Raw genomic sequence first — 24,051 nt, forward strand, 5'->3', positions numbered from 1 at the left:
TTAACAAAAGAACATTGTTTATTAAAAAATATTGTACATAAAGTGCAACTGTAACTCCTGATTTATATATATATATGTACACACACACATATATAGTTCTCCCAGTGAAAAGTCTTCCCAAAAAAGCTCAATTCCAAGGCTGTAAGAGCCGTTTCATTAAGTATTTCCATCAATGTAGTGTCTAACTCTTGAAAGATTTTCACTTTTTGTGTGTATTTCACAGTTCTTGCTGAATGTCTCTCAACGCAACTGTAAGTCGTTTAATTTTCTCTTCCATGGCTTTTTTATTGCTTGCAGTTTCTTGCAGCAGTTGACGCATTTCTTCTTCAACCCGATAAACCTAAGATAAAATTTAGAAATTTAAATGCTAGTTATAAATTATGCTTCTTTGAATTTGTCATTCTTTAGTATGCACTTATAATACATTTGGTTTCTGAAAGGTTCATTTGGAGTTATCTTGCAATCTTTTTTCTATGCTGTGAATGTGCATTTTAAAAAAATATAACGGAAAAATAAGGAAAGGTTTAAAACCAGTTGAAGATATGCTTCTAAAAGCAAAAAAAAAAAAAAAAAAAAAAAAAATCTCCATTATATTTTCTGAAACAGCAATGCCAATACATGCACAAAAACTCAATTGCTGTGTTTAAAAGGCATAATTGCTAAAATGAAATAACACCTTTAGTACTATAGTACAATCCCAAAAATAGGTTTGAAAGAGTAAAACAGTAGATACACTTTTTCCAGGATTTTTTATTCTCAAGCATCTAGAAACTTTCCTTTTGAGATATTATCTATGTTGATTTCTGTCAGATCCCACTTAAGAATCAATTCTAAAAAGTTAGAATCTAGTAGAAAATTGTATAAGGAACCTTCAAGTAGAGCATATTAAATCATTAAAACATTTTTGTCAGCTTTGATCCAATCTGTTGCAGAAAACAAGCACCTGTCTTATAAGTTTTAGAAGTAAAACATGGCATCTTGAATCCAACCTAGAATGAATACACACATACACACGCATTAATTCATCCAAGGTTGGATTCAAGGCGGTATGTTTTACCTCTAAAACTTCTAAGATGGGTGCTTAGAAGCGCTCTCTCTCTCTGTTTTACTTTTAAAGCTCCTAAGATAAGCTCTCTCACTCTGAAAGAATACACACACACACACAAAATGATATCACAAGGCGGACTTTTGCTTTTTACACATGTATATTTTTTTGAGGCTTTCCCACTTTACCTTTTCATTTGCTGACACAATCTGTTTTTGCTTTTCATTTGCAAGCTGGAGCAATTCTGCTTGATGTGCTGCTAGTGTTGATTCAAGCTGCTGCCGGAAAGCATCATCCACAGAATGCAGTTTTTCTGTTAATGCCCTAAACACAAGATGCACCTTCCAATCTCTTTATGGTAACACCAAGTTATATTGCTATTATTTTATGTCTTAAGTTGTAAGGATGGAAAACTTTCAGTATGTTTCCAGTATTCTGAAACACACACTGTTTAGTAATCCTTTTTATACAAGATCCCTTCTAATTCTCACCACCTTGAAATGAATAGCCACATTTACATGACACACCAGAAATCCTGATTTATTGAATCCCAACATTAACAAAGCTTGATGCTGATGCACACGGAGTGTGATCTTCTGCTTTTATTCCTTATTTCTAATCATTATTCAATAAGTCCCTGTCCTGGACTTGGACTATGTTATCCCAACCTATATTTTCCTTTTTCCTTAAAGGACAGCTTAAACAGGTTGACATAGTAGTTTAATAGGCAAAATAGTTTTGTTTTAGCAGAAGATCTCCATAAGTAACCCACAATCGAATACAATGTGAAATTATATATAAAATAAAATACAACTTGATACATGGGGAAAACCTTACTAAGCTCCAGACATGTCGATATTTAAACTTTACAGCTTAGAATGTTTTTTTCAATGAAGCCAATCAATCTGTGCAAACATGACATGCTGAGTGCTTAGGAAATTCCTTGGTTACCATTATGCATGCTGATATATTTATTTACCTCTGTGCTTGAAGACTTTTATCTCGTTCCTCAATCAGTTGCCTTTCCTTGGTATCAAAGTTTTCTTTCATTTGTTTAACCTGTGCTTCCAACTTGCTCAATAAGCCTCCTTTATCTTGCCATTTCTTATTCATTGCACTGAAACATAATGGGCACGTTCAGAATTGGTTTCAGGGACTGCTCACAATGCACAAAGGAGGGAAATCACATCCAACTTTATTTGTTAGATTTAAATCTCACTGTTCCAAGAAGTGGCTTTCAAGTATTTCGGGGGGGGGGGGGGGGGAGAGAGAGAGAGAGAGAGAGAGAGAGAGAGAGAATCTAATCATTCTGTCATGCCTGAATGTAACACACAGTATTTTAACACGTATGGAAAATGTTACTACTTTTACTCACCTATAAGATTTCTTAATTGCTTCAAGCTCCATATCTTTTTCCTGCAACTGTTGTTTGAGTTCTTCTTTTCTCTCATTTTGCCTTTCTAACTTTTCCACAAAGTCATCCAGTTGTGCCTCTTTCTCTTCTAGCTGTGCCTGAAGTCTCTTCTGGATTTCAGTACTTTCTTCACGTTGCTTTCTTATTCGTTCATCTCGTTCCTGTAAGGACTTTAAAATATTCCAAATCAGCAAATTTGCACTGCTGTGAGACTAACAGTTCTTAATACTTTCTTTTTTTTTTTTTACAAGTCTGAAAGACAAAATCAATAGAATGCCAGGGATCAAATTAACCACCCAATGTTATTAAAAGTTAGTTATTGCAGGACTGGATGCAAAATTTGTTTCCATTTTTAAAAAGTACGATTCGCATAATAGACAGTAACAGAAAGGAGACCAGGACTAGGGAAAGTGGGGTCATCGAGAAGTTGAATAGAGAACAGGATTTAAAATCTAACAACATCCAATCACCCCCCCCCCCCCCCCCACAACAACTGCCCTATATCTTTGTTTCTGTATAATAATGTTAACTCAGTCTCTCTTACTTAGTAGAGTTCTGAGACACCCCTTACTTCTTTCAGTTTTCTAATTGTTTCCGTTTGGTCCTCCACTATTTTAGATTTTATCTTTAATCCATCATTGATACGTTCATTTTGCTTTTTCAGAGCCTCGTTCTCAGCAGATAGGATTTCGATTTTGGATTCCAGTTTCCCCCGATCTTGAGCAAGAGAAGCTCCTGATACAAAACAGACAAATATAAACAAACACACAAAAATGCTTGGCTATTTCAGTATTGTAGACTGTCAAACTAATCAATCAGTTTGAGGGAGTGAAAAAAGGAGCAAACCCACCACCCGCTTTTTTACCATCTTCCAAACACCCCTAGAAATACTACAGGAAGTCCATTCAGAACACAGACTTTTTAAAAAGCAGTGTACAGATTATTACAGCAACCATTTAAAATTGTTAAAGAGTTTTCAGCATAACAACAGACAGGTGTAGTGGGATAGATACCTTGATGATTTCAGAAATCAAAAAGTAGTTGCATGTGTGACATCCCCACCTCTCAACAGGAGCATGCTGGGTTCGCATCAGTGCCTCTTAGATGCCACAACTACTTACGCTTTGCTGCCAATATGCTTTAGTAGTGTCATGAGAAACTAGTTTTGCAGGGAGTTATCACAGAAGCACCAGTTACAGCTCCATTCTTCATTTACATCCTACAGTGACAAAACAGATCATTCTGAATGATTACCCTGCTGTGCTAGCTCCTCTCCCCATAGTTTCCTTTCTGCTTTTAATCCATCAATTATAGATTCTTGGGTTGTTATCTGCGAAATAAGTTTCGATTTTTCTTGTTTAAGAAGCTCAAGTTGAATTGTCTTCTGTTTATCTTCCTCCGCCATATTTTCAAGTGTTTGAATCCGACTCTTTTAAAAAAAGCAGAAGAAAATCACTTTAGGTGAGGGTCTCCAAAAGCTGCTCTATGGATACACTGTGGCTACAGAGCTATTCATTGATGTGCTGTAGCTTCTAATAATGGCTGGCTGACCTAAGGTAGTATGACAGAGAGATGAGACAGATAACACAGGACTGTCGCTCACAGGTTCCCTAGTGCTTATTGTCAAAGGCCTAGGATGGTGTGCCTTGTAGCTCAGCAATTTCTGGACAGCCATAGCTATACTTTTAAGAGTAACCTTTTCTTATTTTAGCATGAACTTTTGTGGTTATAATTCCACTCCTTCAGGTGATATTAATCAGAGTGATATTAAAGTCTCATGTTCCAAAATTTGACATATCAGCACTAACTAACCATGGTAAATATCTGAAAAATGCATAGCACCTCACCCAGTCTTTTGAAATTTTATGGCAAAAGACATCCGGCTTCCAACTTTAATATCATTCTCCAGTGGTTCTCAACCTGTGGATCCCCATGTGTTTTGGCCTACAACTCCCAGAAATCCCAGCCAGTTTACCAACTGTTAAAATTTCTGGGAGTTGAAGGTCAAAACATCTGGGTTCTATACTATATCCGAAGAAGTGGATTTATATCCATGAGGGCTTGTGATAAAAATAAAAACCAGTTAGCCTTAAAGGTGCTGCTATGTTCTATTTCCCCCTTGCTCTCCTTTCCTCTTTTTTATGTTACAAGACTAACATAGCTACTTCTTTAAAAATATAACGGAAGAGCACTAACGTGATGTGCATCTATATTGTTATATTTATTTATTTGCTACATTTATATGCCGCCCTTCTCACCTCAAAGGGAACTCAGAGCGGCTTACAAGTTATAATTGTTTTTGATTTGTGCGGTATTTTCTTTGGGCTTCATTCTGGTCTTGATCTTATACAATAAAGACACAAGGAGTCAATACGTGTTGCTATGGCCAGGCCGGCAGGCTACTGAAGTACTCTCGCCATGAGGCTGTGGGGCCATGGAGGCACCCTGCCCAGGAGTTGGAAGATAGCAGGGCCAAAGAAGTATTGGTATGGCCCTGCACAGGTGTTACTGTGCCCAGCAATAGGCAGCCAGGCCATTGAAATACTCTCGCCACAAGGCTGTGGGGCCATGGGGGCGGCCTGCCCAGGAGAAGGATGGCAGCAGAGCCGAATATGTGTTGCTATGGCCTCACACAGGTGTTGCTATCACTGGCAGCGGGCAGCTACGCCATTGAAGTACTCTTGCTGCGAGGCTGTGGGGCCATGGGGGCGCCCTGCCCAGGAGAAGAATGGCAGCAGAGCCCAATAGTGTTGCTATGGCCTCACACAGGTGTTGTTGTCACTGGCAGCGGGCAGTTAGGCCATTGAAGTACTCTTGCTGCGAGGCTGTGGGGCCATGGGGGCGCCCTGCCCAGGAGAAGGATGGCAGCAGAGCCCAATAGGTGTTGCTATGGCCTCACACAGGTGTTGTTCTCGCTGGCAGCGGGCAGCTAGGCCATTGAAGTACTCTTCCTGCGAGGCTGTGGGGCCACGGAGGTGCCCTGCCCAGGAGCTATAAGGCAGCAGAGCCGAAGACGTGTTGCTATGGCCCTGCACAGGTTTTTGAAAAATAATGCAAGGCTCCTTCTATTTATATAAAATGCAGCACATATATAAAAAAGGATACAAGACTAAAAATACTTACTTTCAGACTGTAAGTTGTTTCTCGCTTCAATTTAATCAGTTCTGTAATCTTAGCTTTTTGTTCTTTCACCATGGATGTCAGCTCTTGGACCAGTGCAGCTGATTGCTTTTCTTTTTGCTGAGACTGAACAAGAGCATGCCTATGTTCAGTCAGCTCAGTGGCAGTGTTATCAAAGGCTTCTTTTACCTATTTCAGCATGAACAAAAAGTTGAGAGAAAAGTGTACCACTATAACAGTTAGAATCATAGAATCAAAGAGTTGGAAGAGACCTCATGGGCCATCCAGTCCAACCCCCTGCCAAGAAGCAGGAATATTGCATTCAAATCACCCCTGACAGATGGCCATCCAGCCTCTGTTTAAAAGCTTCCAAAGAAGGAGCCTCCACCACACTACGGGGAAGAGAGTTCCACTGCTGAACGGCTCTCAGAGTCAGGAAGTTCTTCCTCATGTTCTTATGGAATCTCCTTTCTTGTAGTTTGAAGCCATTGTTGCGCATCCCAGTCTACAGGGAAGCAGAAAACAATCTTGCTCCCTCCTCCCTGTGGCTTCCTCTCACATATTTATACATGGCTATCATATCTCCTCTCAGCCTTCTCTTTGTTGTTTTGTCCAGAATAAAAAACCTACAATCTGTTGACGTGTAGCAGAGCACTGTGAGCACTTCTGATGGATGGCAAGATATTAACTTGAAGATGCACTTTTGAGTTCTCAGTACTAGCTTGCATTTCAGTGGTATGAGTGCTTGGCATTCATTTCAACAGTTTGAAAAAATAAAAATTAGACGTCTCTCTTAAAATTGGATGTATAAACTTCTTAAGAAGGCGGCTTTACTTTATAAAGAAAAAAAACTGTAAAAGATAAATACCGTAATTCATAATACATTTAAGACCTAGTGGTGAACTGTATTGCCACTGTATTTTGATAATTTATTTATTTATTTATTATTTATTATTTATTTCTTGCATTTATTGACCGCCCCTCTCAGCCCGAGGGCGACTCGGGGCGGTGAACAACAACAACCAAACAGACAGTGTACAGTGAGCCGTGGCGACACAGACCAGACACATACAACATAACATATACACACACTAAAAATCCGCTTCGTCAAGTCCTGGGGTCATAGCCAAAATCCGTAGTCCTAGTTCATTCCATTGTCAATTCAATACACTCAGTTGAAGGCCTGCTCGAAGAGCCATGTTTTCAGGCCCCTGCGAAAGGCCATCAAAGAGGGCGCCTGTCTAACTTCAGCAGGGAGGGTGTTCCACAGCCGGGGGGCCACCACCGAGAAGGCCCGTTCCCTCGTCCCCGTCAAACGTGCCTGTGAGGCAGGCGGGACCGAGAGAAGGGCCTCCCCGGATGATCTCAAGGCCCTCGTGGGCTGATAGGCCAAGATGCGGTCTGCCAGGTATTTTGGGCCGGAACCGTTTAGGGCTTTGTAGGATAACACCAGCACCTTGAATTGGGCCCGGTAGCAGATCGGCAGCCAGTGGAGCTGAGACAGCAGGGGCGTTGTATGCTCTCTGCGTCCAGCTCCTGTTAGCAACATGGCTGCCGCGCGCTGGACTAGTTGGAGCTTCCGGACCGTCTTCAAGGGCAGCCCCACGTAGAGAGCGTTGCAGTAGTCAAGGCGGGATGTGACCAAAGCGTGTACCACCGTGGCCAAGTCAGACTTCCCAAGATACGGGCGCAGCTGGCGCACGAGCCTAAGCTGTGCAAATGCTCCCCTGGTCACCGCTGAAACCTGGGGCTCCAGGCTCAGCGATGAATCCAGGGTCACACCCAAGCTGCGAACCTGCGCCTTCAAGGGGAGTGCGACCCCGTCCAGCACAGGCTGTAACCCTATACCCTGTTCGGCCCTGCGACTGACCAGGAGTACCTCTGTTTTGTCTGGATTTAATTTCAGTTTGTTCGCCCTCATCCAGACCATTACAGCGGCCAGGCACCGGTTCAGGACTTCGACGGCCTCCTTAGTAGCAGGTGGGAAGGAGTGACAGAGTTGGACGTCATCTGCGTACAGGTGACACCGCACCCCGAAACTCCGGATGATCTCACCCAGCGGCTTCATGTAGATGTTAAACAACAAGGGGGACAAGATGGAACCCTGAGGAACGCCACAGGTCAATGGCTGTGGCGTTGAACAGGAGTCCCCCAATAACACCTTCTGAGTACGACCCTCCAGAAATGACCGGAGCCACTGCAGGGCAGTGCCCCCGAGGCCCATCTCTGCAAGGCGTCCCAGAAGAATACCGTGGTCGACGGTATCGAAGGCCGCTGAGAGGTCCAGGAGCACCAACAGGGACACACTCCCCCTGTCTAGCTCCCGGCGCAGATCATCCACTAAGGCGACCAAGACCGTCTCGGTACCATGTCCCGGTCTGAAACCAGACTGTGCCGGATCCAGATAATCCGTGTCTCTCAAGAATACCTGGAGTTGTGAGGCCACCACGCTTTCCATGACTTTGCCCAAAAAGGGAAGATTGGAAACGGGCCGAAAGTTGTCCAATTTAGTGGGGTCAAGTGATGGTTTCTTCAACAGCGGCTTTATAACAGCCTGTTTTAGGCTCGCTGGAATCTTGCCTTCCCGAAGGGAGGCGTTAACCACCACCGTTACCCACTCGGCCAATCCCCCTCTGGCCTCCTTAAGAAGCCAGGATGGGCAGGGGTCTAGGATGGACGTGGTGGGTCTCATTCCTCCAAGTACCTTGTCCACATCCTCGGGTTTCACAAACTGAAAAGAATCCAACAAAATCTGACAAGCAGGTGCTTGTGTCACATCCACAGAGACTGCACCTAATGTGGCGTCCAGCCCAGAACGGATCAAAGCGACTTTGTCTGCAAAGAACCGAGCAAATGCTTCACAGCGCATTGCCGAGTTGTCAGGGCTCCCACCGGAGGGGGGAGTTAAAAGACCTCTGACAACCCGGAACAACTCCGCCGGACGGTTCTTTGCAGACGCAATAGTGGCCGCAAAGAAAGTTTTCTTTGCGGCTTTTATTGCCGCGGCATATGCCCTCAAAAAGGACACAAACCGTGCTCGGTTTGACTCGCTTGGGTCCGATCGCCACACGCTCTCTAGAACCCTCTTCTTTCGCTTCATCGCTGCCAGCTCCTCAGTGAACCAAGGGGCTGGTTTAGCTCGGTTACTTGAGAGGGGACGTTCCGGAGCGATCATGTCAATAGCCCTGGTCATCTCCCCATTCCAGAGAGCGACCAAGGCCTCGACATTGTCGCCTACCGCGGTGGCGGGAAACTCCCCAAGAGCCATCAGGAATCCGTTCGGATCCATTAGCCTCCTGGGGCGGACCATCTTAATGGGTCCTCCACCCCTGCGGAGGTTAGGGGGCGCAGTGAGCCTAAACCTAATCAGGAAGTGGTCGGTCCACGGCAACGGAGAGATGGACAACTCCTCCACACCGCCACCTTGCTCCCATCCCTGGCAGAAAACCAAGTCCAATGTGTGTCCAGCACAGTGGGTGGGGCCAGTTATTTTTTGGGACAGCCCCATGGTTGCCATGGCGGACATGAAGTCCTGAGCCGCACCTGTGAGGGTTGCCTCGGCGTGGATGTTGAAGTCCCCCAGCACAAGAAGCCGTTGGGACTCCACCGCCAGGCTCGAGACCACCCCCGCTAGCTCAGGTAGGGAGACTGTAGTGCAGCGAGGTGGACGGTACACTAGCAGAATCCCTATTCTGTCCCGGTCACCCACCCTCAGGTGGACGCATTCAAAATTTGTGGTCTGCGGGATGGGGCTCCTGGTTAGATGGATGGTATCTCTATAGACCACTGCGACCCCGCCTCCCCGTCCTCCGGCTCTTGGTTGGTGTTGCACGGAGAACCCTGGAGGACAGAGCTGGGAGAGATTTACGCCCCCCGCTTCATCCAACCAGGTCTCCGTGATGCACGCCAGATCTGCCCGCTCCTCCAGGATTAAGTCCTGGATCCAAGTTGTTTTCCCGTTGACAGACCTGGCGTTCAACAACACCACCTTCAAGCCGGAGGGCCCGCTCACCTGGTTACACCAAATTACCTTAGGAGACCTATTGGGAATAGTTAATTTGGAAGAGCGGTCCGAATCAGGCCGAATTCGAGGTCTCCTTCTCCCGCATCTCCTCCTTCCCACCACGACCTCTATGGGGGCCCCTCGGCTAGTGGAACACCTCCCCCCCTCCATGCCGCAGTTCTGAGCCATAAGAGTGCTTTCTCCTATGCTTGTTGTTAAGTTTATTGGTTCTTGCCAGCATCCCCCCTCCCCCACCTCCCCTCCCCCCACCACACTCTCAATCTCATGCTCCGGACTACCTCCTCTCCCACCCCCTCCACCACACCAGAGCAACATAAACAGTATCCAGAGGGGGGCAGGGGGCCACATGGGTAACCGTACTGCAGATGGTAATGATAATATAACTAGTTCTTAAAGTGCAAGGATTTCAGAGGCAGTCCGTCAAAGAGCGAGGATGATCGTAGAATACTTAGCAGCAAAACACATTCAAGGCACGTTAATAAAGTGCTAGGTCTAAAGTGCTCTACTTAGTGGTATAAAGTGCGGCACAGAGGGACAGGGCAGGGGTGAAAGTGCTGGTGCAGTCTAGCAGCAGAAGGCGGGCGCCTAGATGTTCTAACTTGATCTTATTGCAATGAAACAGATGACAAACAAACTATCGGAAAGTGCTAGTTGATATTATACGATCTTAGTTAATATTGCTATGACCCCGGTGAGACTCTAATGAGACTCTAGACGGTTGGTAAACCAGCGGATAGGCTTCCGGAGTTGATAACTCGGGGGTGGAGCAGCATAGATGGTTAGACACACTTTGCTCAGCGAATCACAGCGAAGAATAAGTTATTTAAAAGAAACTCTATCTAATGAATTGGGAGGAGTCTTTAGCTAAACGCCTGGAAACAGACTACTTACAATTGCTAAACCAATTCTTCAGTGGTACAGAAAGACTATTGTCCCCATTTGGAAATGTCAACTCAAAATTTAGAAATGGAAAGTAAGTTGAAAAAAACAGGCAAACAACTTATGTTTGAAGAATAGGAGGATGTAGCTTGGAGGAGAGCATTAAATCATTGAGTACATTATGGCCATTCACACTCTCTTAGGCCTCTTCCGCACAGACGAATAAAATCCCACATTATCTGCTTTAAACTGGAATATATGGCAATGTGGACTCAGATCTTTTTCAGTTTCAAAGCAGATATTGTGGGATTTTCTGCCTTCAGAGTTTGGGTTATATGGCTGTGTGGAAGGGCCCTTAAATCTCACTTGACAGGATTGTTGTAAGAAGATGCTGGGAAGACAGCCACTTATGCTGCCTTGAGCTAACTGAATAAAAGGCAAGATATAACTGTAAAGTGAAAGTAAATAAAAAATAGCATTTGATATCAATCCCTACAATATAAGCAGAGTGATGAGGCACTTACACATTTAAGGGCTCTTCCACACAGCCATATAACCCAAAATATAAAGGCAGATAATCCTAAAATATCTGCTTTGAACTGCGTTATCTGAGTCCATACTGCCATATATTCCAGTTCAAAGCAGAAAATGTGGGATTTTATTCAGCTGTGTGGAAGGGGCCTTAGACAGATAAAGTGAGAGAAAAGCAGCATTTAGTATTCCAACACTATTTCTAGATCATCTTTACTACTTCCATTGCAAACTAATCTGATGGTGATGATGATGATAAATCTCAACCACCTGTTGATGTGTGGCAGAGCGCTGTGAAATCTTAAGCCTTAATAAAAAAAAATTCCCCAACTTCATGTGTTAGTCTGCCCATTTTCCCCCTTTCTCTAACTTCAGAAAGTTAAGGGAACCCAGGAAGAATTGGAGGGACTTGGGAGTGGGGAGTCTGAGGTCAATATCTTTCTTTATGGTAAGATCTCTGCCTCCAGAGGCCTAGGAAGAAAGATTAAAAAGAACTGTGCAATGACGCCCTCAGATTTTAAAATCAATACTTTTTAGTGGTATTTTAATAGTTTCACTAATTTAATGATTTTTGTGTGTGTGTGTGTGGAAAGGCAGGATGAAAATGTACTTTACATAAGCCACTTAGTATGCCCTGTCTATTTAGTAAGTATTTACATCAAACATGATTTTTAAAAATTTAAATCAGATTTAAAATGAATTTTTGCCTTAATTCTTATTTCCTGATTGATTGTTCTGAAAAACATAACTCTCAATTTCTTATTATTAAAAAGGATTACATTTTCTATATGCCCTGCAATGAAAGAAGTTCTTACCTCTGTAAATCTTTTGGCTTCTATAGTTAATGCCATACGAAACTCATCTTCTAAATCTTTATAATTCTGATTTAACTGGTGCACTTTTTCCTGCAGTTCTTTGATATGGTATTCATGCCTCTGCTGTTCTCTAGCAACTTCTTTTGACAGAGCTTCTTGGAATTCTGAGCCATTTAATGTAACCCTAGTTTCGAGTTCTTTTCTGGAATGAAAAAAAGAAAATAAATACTAAACTAAATGGATTCTTCTGATACACAAGTCCAACTCAGGCAAACCACATTTGAGGGAATAAACTGGACAGTGCTTCATCACCTATAAATAACCATGTTTGTTTTCACTCATGGGATTGTCAGAAAGCACACACCTGTGTTCTTTCTCTCTTAACATGAGAAGCTCGTGGACTTGTTGTGTCTTCTCCTTTTGTTGCCGAAGAGATATTCGGAGTAACTGCACTTCCCTTTCAGCTGCTGTAGCTTTAAGTTCCGCAGCTTGAATTTGTTTTATCTGTATTATATTGAAAATCAAGATAAATAAAATCACAGCAGTCAATGTTTGATATTATTAAGTACAATTTTTGGCAGATCAGGGAGATTATTTTACTATATGCCATGTTCATGAGCTTTCCAGAGGCGTCTTGTCGGCCATTGTGGGAAAAGAAGGCTGGATTGCCTTTGTCTTTTGTCAGATCCAGTACAGCTTTTTGTTCTTATGAGTATCTAGTTCATTGGTCCAGTAATAAAATGTAGACTTGCAGGCTTCTAACATACCAAAACAACTTATCTATTAATATGACCCACAAAACAATTAAGGTGACTGGCTATCAAGAAAGATTAAGGCTTTTATGCCTAACAAATATCACTTTTGTCATATCTGCATGATTTGCAGCTGCTAAAATTCTTATATGAAAGATGTACCATCAGAGCACCAATAAACCATATTTTCCCTCCTGCAATGAAAAAAGACGGTACCTCTGAAGTTTGTTGTTGTATCCTTTGTGTTTCTATTTTGGACAGTTTTTGTTCTAAAGTTTGCAATGTTTGCTGCTGATCTTCCTCCTTCTGCTTTGACCAATTCAATTCCTTACTAAGTCTTCCTATTTCCTCTTTCAATTGCTGAGCATCAATCTGAAGTTTTGTCTTTGCATTTCTTTCTCTTAAAATCAACTCTCTTAGCCTGGAGGAGGAAATGAACAATAAACATATAATGTCCATCTTCATTAAAATTAAGCAATGAAGCTACTTTGGCGCACTAAGGGCATTTTAAAAATAAATGAAATGAAGCCATTCTGCTTTCTTTTGCAAAGGGAAACTTTTGTGATGGTTTGCTGATGCAGGTCTCATGCCAAAACACAATTATATTCCCCAATCGTTGTTTGGAACAATGTCTAACCTTAGCCATACAGCATAATGAAATCAAATGCTAGATTTATTTTCAACATTACAACCACAGAAATTAATTGTATTAACATATCAGGAAAAGGAAGCTTCGAAGTGGGGAGACTTTTCAGAAGAATAAAGACAGAGAACTCAAAGTTCAGGACTCAGAACAGTAAATATTTAACTCATCATTCCTCAGCCATTTGGTTAAGATTATGTGTTTATATTGACTAAAGCAGTGGTTCTCAACCTGGGGTCCCCAGATGTTTTTGGCCTACAACTCCCAGAATCCCAGCCAGTTTACCAGTTGTTAGGATTTCTAGGAGTTGTAGGTCAAAAACATCTGGGGACCTCAGGTTGAGAACCACTGAACTATAGGGGTTTATTCATCTGCCTCAAAATACTGGACTTAACATTGTGGATACTGACTTTAGGCCATCACAGCATTTCCATGACTACTGATCTCTCTCAATAAATGTTTCTGTTAATTTGCACTAGTCAACTTGCCATGGCTAACCTGCAGTGGCCCTCCAATCCTATCTGGAAATGGCAGGGACTGAATTTGGGTCCTTCAGCATGCAAGACATGCGTTTTATCAGCTCTGGTGGTGCAATGGATTAAACCCTTGTGCCAGCAAGACTGCTCACTGACAGTTCAGTGATTCGAATCTGAGGAGGGCGGGTTGAGCTCCCTCTGTCAGCTACAGCTCCCCATGTGGGGACATGAGAGTAGCCTCCCACAAGGATGGTAAAATATCAAACATCAGTGCACCCCCTGGACAACTTCCTTGCAGTCGGCCAATGCTCTTACATCAGAAGCAACTTGCAGTTTCTCAAGTCACTCCTGACAAGAAAAAAAAATCAGCGCAGTAACAGGTGATATTTATTAGGTGTTCTTAACAAAATTCAAATCTATTCACTGAAGCTATGCCCAATGTTCTGCTGCCATGAAGAACACATGGAAAAAGTTTGATGCTACACCATGACTTCAACTTTATTTTATCTTAAGAGAAAGAGAAATTTTCTACTGTTAAAGATGTGAAGGTGGTTTTTAAAAAAGGGTGAAGAAATAGGCCAATTACCCAAATTATTTTCCTAAAGAGGTAGGTACAGATTGTGAAGGCAGCTAAATAAGGAACAGATTCTGACATCTTTTGAGTAGGCATGTTCTTCATCAGAGGAAAATGCTTAAAATTTGAAATAACTAATATTCCTTTTTGAAAGCATCACTATATTTAAGCATGTAAATTTGTGCAGGAATTAGCAAATAATATACTGTGTGTTTTAAATGCACAGGAGTTAACAAACATTTGCTGAAAATATATTAAAATTGTTATTTTGTGCCTTCAAGTCATTTCCAACTTATGGTGACCCTATCACAGGATTTCTATAGCAAGATTTGTTCAGAAAGTTGTTTGCCATTGCTTTCCTTTGAGGCTGAGAAAGTGTGAGTTGCCTAAGGGTCCTCTATGGTTTTCCATCATTGAGCGAGGTTCAAATCCTGTCCAAAGCCCTAATTCATTACACAAACCACTATACCACACTGATTCTCACTTAAAAATTACTCAAATGAATACTTAATGTAATATTCCTAACATTAAGCCTAACAAAAGCATTGGGACAAATTTTCTTCTTGTCTTCCCACCTTAGTGACTATTTGTTCTCAATCTGAAAGTTAGCACTAAAATTCAAAAATATTCCAGCTTACTTATTCTGAAATTGCCTTATGAATTATTTGCAGGCCAACCTACATGTACTGACTGGAATCTATTACATTTTACTGCTTCTAAGTTTTTTCTCTGTTAACTAAAATCATAAAAGTGCATGGAATTTTTTTTTTTGGTAAAGTGCTTGTAAATGTGTTTGTCCTTTACCTGTCTGTAGTATATACTGCCATATTTTTAATATCATTTTCTTCTTTGGCTTGATTCTGCAGCAGTTTGAGATTTTCTCTCATTTTCTTTTCAGCTTCTTCAGCCTTCCATCTCTTCTCTCTTTCCTGATCTAATTCTTGAATTAGTGCCTGAACCAAAAATAAAAAGTCACATTTTGGAGGAGAAATTAGAATTAGTTAGTTAATTGGCATAGCATACATTAAGTGCCCATTACTCCGACAATGCAAGCTGCTACACTAGAGGTAGGGTTTTGAAACTGTGATGCCAGACCAGCATGGTATAGGGATTGCTTTCTCCTAAGAAAGCAAAAAAATATTGTGGAAACGGGGAGGGGGATGATTTTGCTTCTTCAACAGCCTTTGTAAACAGAAGAAAACACTTAAGCACATTTATTAGAGGTGCCAAGATTCCGGTTTGAGTTAACCAGTTTCATTTGTACAAAGAATAAACATGTGGTGAAATGTTCTTTGCAAAACAGATGTATACTCCAAAATTTCTGTCTAAGCTTTATAAAAATACGGTTATCAGCTCCAAAGTCTACACAGGATCAGTTCTAGCCATGTTATACTCTAAGCAAAGTGTTTGTCTGAATATTCTTCAGTATGAAAAAAAAATCTTCCAGAGATTAGTGGAAGTCTAGACTTCTCTTTCTCTCCAACATAGTATGGCTTTTGTATTGAGAAAAGTATTAAACATATATGGAAAGGCCATGATTATCTTTGAATCAAAACACTGGAATATGGTTACCCTGTAAGTGGACTCTTCGGGTGTGTTAGAATCCATGATTTTTAGTTTTTTGATTTCATTTTTCTGCCCAGTTAGTTTCTTGGATGACTTCCCAACTATTTCCAGGCTTGGGATTTCTGAAGTTGGACTTGATGTTTCATCTTCTTTGGCATGAGACTCTGGAATTTTTGATTTTCTGCCAGTTTGTTCTTCTCCTCTAAAATGACACAAATTACATGTTTACAGATAAAAACGGGAACACACCAACCTCTTAAATTAGGGCTTGTAAGCTTTAACACATCATTATATTTAAAATACATTCAAGTACATAAAAGCAATTGTAGGATGTTTGCAGTCATATTTGCAGACATACCTTTTACAGACAATCTAATGGTTAATTGTATTGTAGAAAATGCAGTTCTCACAAAGCCATTGTTGAGCTCTCAACGTTTTCCCATCATTTCCTTCAATATTTTCCTATCATTACAACCTCTTTTTAAAAAACAATAAGCCTATTCTCCAGATAGACTAGAAATTATAATCAGCAACAAGGAACCAACTGGTTTTTCACTCCAACCCTGATCCAATTAACATGGAAACCAATATATATCGGTATTCAACTTAGAGAATTTATTTCCAAGAGAAGCTTGTTTAGAGTTGCCTGCAAAATTATGTGATGATATACAAGATCTAATAGGTACCACCTGTGTGTATCTTAAAGGCAACTTAGAATATGCTTATTAAACATGCCTACTCAAAATTAAGCCCTACTGAATTCAGCAGTGCTTTCCCACCAAATAAATAGATAAAGGAATGAAAGTGAACATGGAAGCAGCCATAGCTGAATGAAATTACCTGTCTGATGTTTTGCCTTTTTGAGAATGGTACTTGGTAGGTAAAGTTGCTTTTCGGTAAGTAGGCAGCTTGCTTCTTTTAGCAACCTTCCTGTTCCCTTTTTTACTTTCCCCATCACTCTCTGAAGTAAGATCTGTCTCTCTTTTCGCTTTGAGAACATTCAGGGCAATGCCAGATTGAGAAGAATTAGTTACCTAAAAATAAAAGAGCTATGCTCAAAATCACTTCTGATTTTGAGACCAATCAATTTTAGAAAGAAAAATCTGTTGTCATAAAGGTTGGATATACTGCAAACATAACAGCATCATGTATGAAAATATATGAACTTCAGAAGAAAATATCCATTATCATTTTTTAAAAACTAGCTAAATAAGATATACATTTTATTTCAAGTCACAATGTGTATAAACTGAACTGAGGGCTTCAGCACTTTTGATTAAGATACAGGCTAATGCCTCCGCCCTCCCGCCACTAAGAATCTGCCTTGTTGTTCATTAAAGGACTGCAGGAGCTAAAGTGGCTTTGTTAAGCATACTCTTTCCTGAAATGGGAGCACACATTAATGCCCATTCAGACCCACAGCATATTCAAAGATTGTGAGACTTGGTTGGTAAATGAGGTGGAAAAAAGAGTCAATTGTTTCAGTTAAGTTGGTGGCTGTTCAATCACATCCTCTAAATTATAGGTAAATCACATAATGGAAACCTTTCTGTTTAGATGTTGGATATGATCTTGTAGTGGCACTGAGTAAATGGAAGTGTAATGAGAAAACTATGGCAAATAAGTAGCAGAGATAGGCAAATAAAACTATGGCAAATTAGTAGCAGAGATAGAAAAGACAAGATCCAGCTCTACTTTCTCCAATTGTTTCATACTGGTACAAATTAAGACAAGAGCTTGTTGTTTCAGAAAATCCATCTAGAGGCTGTGAGAGATCAGCAACAGAAAAATATGTACCTCAGTTTTCTCACCTGCTTACGTAACTGTAAAAAGACAGTATTATTAGATTTTCATATTAATTTCCAGTGTTCTCCTGATTTTGTTCTGAGACATAAATACAAATCCATAGAAATATTTGCAAAGCTGGGTTGGAAGATGTAATAACCTTGTTACCTTTTCCAGTAGGAGTGATATCTGATCCTCGAGTTTTTTTAGTCTCATGTCGCGGTCACATTTGGTTAGTTCTGGTTCAGAAGAAGATATGACCTCCGTGGATGAACTAGCGATAGGCCAGCTTGGTATATTTGCACGTTGGTGAAACTGAGCCAACACCTGATCAATACGAGGTGTTAGCACTGGTAAATTAACACAAGTCTATTTAACAAGAAAGAAGCAAACTGTAAATCATAGAGTGGAAAACATATACAGGCAGTCCCCAACTTATAGACATCCAATTTACAAACAACTCATAGTTAAGAACGGGAGTAAGACAACAGGAAGTGAGAGAAACTTGCCCCTCAGAAGGGAAATTCACTCCTAAAGCATTATCATGGGAAAAAGGAGTCTCAGTTGAACCTTTTTCACCAAACCTTGTTTTCATAATAAACCTTTTTTTTTTCTTTCAAAATCCAATTTTCAATGGGGACAGAAAGTTAGGCGAAATCTTCTGAACAGGGGAACAAACAGCAAAACAAAAACCACATGGGTGTTAACCCTCCCCTATGCTATCCAAAGCTTAGATAGATAGATAGATAGATAGATAGATAGATAGATAGATAGATGGAGTTACACTTAAAAATGAACCTGTTCTGACATACAAACAAATTCAGCTTAAGAACAAACCAGCAGAACCTATCTTGTTTGTAACTTGGGAACTGCCTGTATGTTTTCAGTGGATAAAAAAAAGAAATATACAATCACAGTACCTCTTCGTCATCTGTAGGAGAACTTGATGATGCCAAGCAGTCTAAAAGACCTTCTAAACATTTTAAATCTGATGAGTTTGCTTCCACCAAGTTTACAGGTTCACCAAATATATTTTTTCCATCGAGGACAGTTAGCTGTGGTAAAGCCTGAAGGAGGATATCTCTATAACCTTAAAACAATATTGAAGATATTACTTCCTCTATTAATTTCCAAGGAAGGACTGAGATTTGAACTTTTTGGAAAGGATCTCTGAAAGTGTTGCTAATATCCTTTACTGTAAAGCATAAAAGAACATTTCATTTTGTCACCTGAAACAAAAACTTAAAATCATCGACAGACTGAATTATGGGTTTGTAACCAAGAATTCCCTTCTGCTTCCGGGATGGCCAAGCAGATGCTGAATGAGAACAGCAGTTCCCAAATCCAAAGCAGTCCTTTCATGTGGGCAACCTTCTCTAAACCTTTTTAATATCCATTTGATTTCACATGCTAGAGGATAGCCACAGAGTTGGAAATGACTCTGAAGGAATCTAATCCCATTTTGCTACCATGAAGGAATATTTACAAGACAAGGCAATATCTGCCGAGTAACCCATAATTGTATCCTGAGCACCATTCTTACCTATTTTGGAACACACTGGATTGCTTTTTCCATTCTTCTCTAAAGATAGGTTGCTCAGGTACTGTAATCCACTCAGGCACTGAAGCAAATGGTTAATGTTGTCTATACAATTACCATGAAGCTCAATGTGACTGATTTTACAACTGGGTCCACGAAGAGATAGAAGTCCTGTTATAACCAGAAACAATATCTTAATGGACGTTTTTCAAGAGATGCCAATATATTTTTAAAGCAATTGTGTTAAGTAACAAAGAATGGTTATTTTCCACTAAATTAGACTCCTTCAACCAAATGATGAATGGTGTGTCAACAGATGGGTAAATCCAATTGATGGAATTGTTTTCCTCTAGTCCAGATTTGGTGTAATATATCAATTCCCTTTCCATTTCTAAAATAGCTAAAATTTATTAGAAAATTGGGAAAAAGTAGTCCATGAAAGCCTTCAAGCAATATTAATCAACTTCCAGAGTTGGACACATTTAGTAGAATGCTAAATGTGTCTATGCTACTGGTCACACTTTTTCCAGCATTGTATATCAGTATGAAAGGAAGACCAACATGATCTGCTGGTTCTAAGCACCCTGTTTCTCAAATAACTTTCATTTTCACCACTGCTGTAATGGTGCACCCTCAATATTCTCCAAGTCTGGTCACTTCATTCCCCTGGCATGTAGTTGCTCACTAGCAGGACAGGCCTATAGGTCTGCTCTTTATGAGTTGTTCACGCAACTCTGCCAAAAATTTAAGTGAAGTGCTTAAAAAAAACAAATAGCATATGGGAACACAATTCTAGAGCCTCATTTGTCTACTTGCCAAGTTTCAGTCTTGGTTTTGTGCTCTTGAAGCTAGAGGGCTCTAAGACACACACTGCCTTTTATTATTATTGGAAAAAATATATTAAGAAGTATCTGTCCAGCAGCAACACTTGAAGTCTTATTCAAACCCTAACATCTGTAACAAAGCTGTGGAAACTTATTTATATGGATTATGTACATAAAGCCATTTTTCTATGGACTGTTCTAGAACAGAAGCTTGGATAAATTAATTAACAATCATTCTATTAAATCATATCAATCTATTTCAAAATACAATATGATATAGTTCAAACAATCACTTGCAGCAGGATACAGTCAAGATTTAATCTCAAAGCTAAAAATAGTTCATTTGTTTGAGATTTCAACAGAAGATCCTAATGCTACACTAATTATCTAACAATAGGTCCCAGTAATAGCTGAACAGATATGGAAATGATCGGCTGAAAATTTCCTACCTGTAATGTCATGTATCTGGTTGTATGACAAATTCAGTTTAGTTAAGTTAAATAGCTTTTCCAATCCTAGGAAGAGATTAAAAAGTAAAGATTCAGTGACTATATAAAACAAGAGATGAAGAATGCACCAGCCTGCAAGAAAAGATTACGGCATGGAAGCCCTCTGATTAATAGTTGACAGTGTGACTGAAGACATGAGTTTATAAGTCAGATTCTATAGAAGACGAAAATCCTATATGAACCCATATCTAAACCATGTAGACTTTTAAAGACATCAACAAATACTTTGTACCTGCCTAAAAAACTATCTGGTAGCTAGCTGAGTGATTTTACTATCAGTGTAGTATGATCTCTCCTAGATGTAACAGTGACCAATTTGGCTGCCATTAGGACATCCTACCACCGTTTCTGGCTGGAGCTCCTTTGTCACACTTATCAAAGGACAATGGAGTGGTCATCCTAATGAGCAGAGATGTCAATTACGATACCAAATATCGTAATTATTGTTCCCAAATTATCATTCCCAAATGGTTGCATGTATTGTTCAAAATATTATTATTTGCAAAACCTGCAGGGCATATATTAATTTAGCTTTTCCATTAATGCGCAGAATTAATTGCAAAATCAGGTGGAAAACAGATCTTTTCAACAGACTTGAATCAAGTTGTAAAAAGGTCGTGAGACATTGATTTGTCTCCATACTTCCCATAAGCAGAGTAGTTCCGAGAATTCGAACTAACAGTTTAAGAAGCAATGCCCTAGAAGAACCCAAGGTAAGTCGTGCCCAGACTTACCAAAGTTGCTATTCCTATTCTACAATATTGTGGAGATAGCAAAGGAAAATCAGTAGAAACTACATCTCAATTTCTCCTTCCCTGGATCTCAATCACTACTATAAATATGAAGAGCTGTTCTGTGTGTAGAAGAGGATTTGCACAAGCAACCCCAAAACTGTAACATTAAACACAAGCAACAGAACAATGATCCATGCAAGGACTAACCTTCCACTTTTGTAATCAAGTTACAAGCCAGGTTTAAGGTTCGCAGGCCTGCAAGGGAGCTTAGCCCTTTGATGCAGGAAATGCGGTTGGATGAGAGATCCAGGTGCTGCAAGTTCACTAAGTGGTCAAGCCTTTCAATCCTGGAGATCTGGTTACAGTGCAGGTTGAGCGTGTGGAGCTTCGGATGTAAAGATAATTCTGCTAAACTACAAATGAAAAGCAAGCAACATTAGGGCATATTCCATTTGAAGCATCATAGTCATCAGAAGCATCTATATAGCACTTGTCAAGCATTCAAAGCATGCAGTGGTCAATATCAATATTGATGGAAATCAATAGTAGAAAACTGCTTAAAGTGCAAAAACCAAGAGTGAATACTGTAAAAATATAATGCAGAGAAAACTGGCAAAAGAAGGCTCTCCATGGACAGTTCCTGAAAAAAAATGAAAGCAAAATTGACAAGGAAAAAACATGGATACGATTCACAAATTGAACTTTGAAAAAGAAGACAGAGGGACTGATTCTTGCAGCCCAAGAACAAACAATTACAATAAATGCCATCAAAGCCAGAACTGAAAAGTCAACGACAGATCCCAAGTGTAGACTTTGCAAGGAAGCAGACGAAATGATGGATAACATAATGTATTATGATGCTATTATCTTTACTATATTTGTGTTGAATTCTCTGCTGTTAGCCGGCCTGAGTCCCTCTTCGGAGGTCGAGAAGACCGGGTTATAAAAGCTCTAAATAAATAAAATAATAATAAATAAATACTCAACTGCTGCAAGAAGATTGCACAGACGGACTACAAGCAGTGGCATAATGCCGTTGCTCTGATGATCCACTGGAATTTGTGCCACAAATATCATCTGCCCGTGACAAAGAACTGGTGGGATCATAAGCCAGAAAAAGTTACAGAAAATGAACACATCAAACTACTCTGGGACTTCTGAATTCGGACTGACTTTTATTCCCTGTGCTGGTCTATGACTGAAATAAATGATTTGATTTGTGTGACAAGAGTTTTGGAACACAATACTCCTGATCTCATGATCATGGGGGGAAAAAAACCAAAAACAAAGTGTGGATCATCAATGTTGCAATCTCAAGTGACAGCAGAATGGATGAGAAGCAACTAGAAAAGCTTACACGATACAAGGATTTAAAGATTGAATTGTAAAGAATCTGGCACAAGACAGTAAAGGTGGTTCCATTAGTGATCAGCACACTGGGTGCAGTGCCTAAAGACCTTGGCCTGCACTTAAAAACAATCTGCATTGACAAAATTACCATCTGCAAGATGCAAAAGGACACCCTACTCGGATCTGCATGCATTATTCGCCGATCCATCACATAGTCCTAGACACCTGGGAAGTGTCCAACGTGTGATCTTGTTTGCTGTGTGCTAATCTTGTTGTGTATCAAATAATAATAATGGAAGAAAGGAGGGAGGAATGCAAAACCTGTCCCCATCCCAGAATTGGAAATAATATTTATTTATTTACTACATTTATACCCCGCCCTTTCTCACCCCGAAGGGGACTCACAATAATAATAATAATAATAATAATAATTCCAGAATCATAAATGTCAAAACTGTATATATTGAGGAAGTGTGCAAAATTAAAAAAAATCTATAAGTATAAACTGTCAGAGATGTATACATTGGGCAAGGTTGCAAAAATGGTAACTATTTATTTACTTACTACATTTATACCCCGCTCTCTCTCTCCTCAAAGGGGATTCACAATAATAATAATAATAATAATAATAATAATAATTCCAAAATCATAAATGTCAAAACTGCGTATGTTGAGGAAGTGTGCAAAACGAAACAAAACAAAACCCCTAAGTAGTAGTAGTAATTTTATTCATTAGCCCTTAGGCCATATCACAATAAGAAACAGAACAACAAGGCCTGACAAAACCTGATCACACTCCACAAAGAAAGTTAAAATAATACACTTATAATAATACAGTAAATACATAAGACATGATAAAACTGATAAACTGATCAAGCTGAGTATATACATCATATTTCATTATCACCCCTAAGTATAAACTGTCAAAGCTGTATACATTTGGGAAGGTTGCAAAAATAATAAATAAATATAGATAATTAAATTGAATAAATACAAATAAAAATGGTAATAATAAACTGTTAAATCTATATATTTTGGGGAAGAATGCAACAATAAATATAATGATACATATGAATAATAAAATAAAATAAAAGACAGAATTATAAACAGAACAGTATATATTATGGAAGGATGTATAATTAATAATAATAATAATAATAATAATAAATTGTCATAGCTGAGGAAGGCTGCAAATAAATAACATAAATCCAGAATTATAAACTGTGAAAGCTATACACATTTTTGAGACGCCCTGCATGTTTCAAATGCTCCTTGAACCTTTTTAAAAAGCATCCCTTGCAAGGCATGATCAGCCACCTTTTGATGCCTCTGTCCATAAGGCTGAGCTCCTCTCCCCTAGGATCCGCCATGCGCCCCCACTTCCGGCTCCCAACCGCAGCCGCCGGGATTGCCGCCTTCCACTTTAAACCCCTCCCTCCCTCCCCTCCGTTATCGGCTTCCACCAAGGCA

The 24,051-nt window shown here is 40.1% G+C and overlaps 1 protein-coding gene across 3 annotated transcripts; it reads right to left on the bottom strand.

Moving 5' to 3' along the window:
- Positions 1–24,030, bottom strand: LRRCC1 (leucine rich repeat and coiled-coil centrosomal protein 1). 3 transcript variants are annotated; one of them, XM_060775550.2, is made up of 19 exons: positions 23,899–24,030; positions 21,439–21,644; positions 20,438–20,503; positions 19,168–19,335; positions 18,545–18,714; positions 17,793–17,993; positions 16,680–16,873; positions 15,846–16,041; positions 15,078–15,226; positions 12,797–13,001; positions 12,193–12,332; positions 11,829–12,030; positions 5,583–5,768; positions 3,714–3,888; positions 3,031–3,194; positions 2,421–2,629; positions 2,025–2,162; positions 1,234–1,369; positions 1–340 (listed from the first exon to the last, which is right to left on the bottom strand). In XM_060775550.2, the coding sequence occupies exons 1-19, from the start codon at positions 23,949–23,951 to the stop codon at positions 218–220; spliced, it is 3,081 nt and encodes a 1,026-aa protein (XP_060631533.2). In that variant the 5' UTR covers positions 23,952–24,030; the 3' UTR covers positions 1–217. The 3 variants fall into 3 exon arrangements, 2 of the variants coding, with proteins under 2 accessions (XP_060631533.2, XP_067323478.1); XR_009631458.2 differs by having other exon boundaries at positions 269–340; positions 1,234–1,323; positions 23,899–24,007; XM_067467377.1 differs by lacking the exons at positions 1–340; positions 1,234–1,369; positions 2,025–2,162 and having other exon boundaries at positions 2,572–2,629; positions 3,004–3,194; positions 23,899–24,007.
- Positions 24,031–24,051: the final 21 nt, after the last annotated feature.

The sequence above is a fragment of the Anolis sagrei genome, chromosome 4 (assembly GCF_037176765.1).
Source record: "Anolis sagrei isolate rAnoSag1 chromosome 4, rAnoSag1.mat, whole genome shotgun sequence".
NCBI classification, from domain to species: Eukaryota; Metazoa; Chordata; class Lepidosauria; order Squamata; family Dactyloidae; genus Anolis; species Anolis sagrei.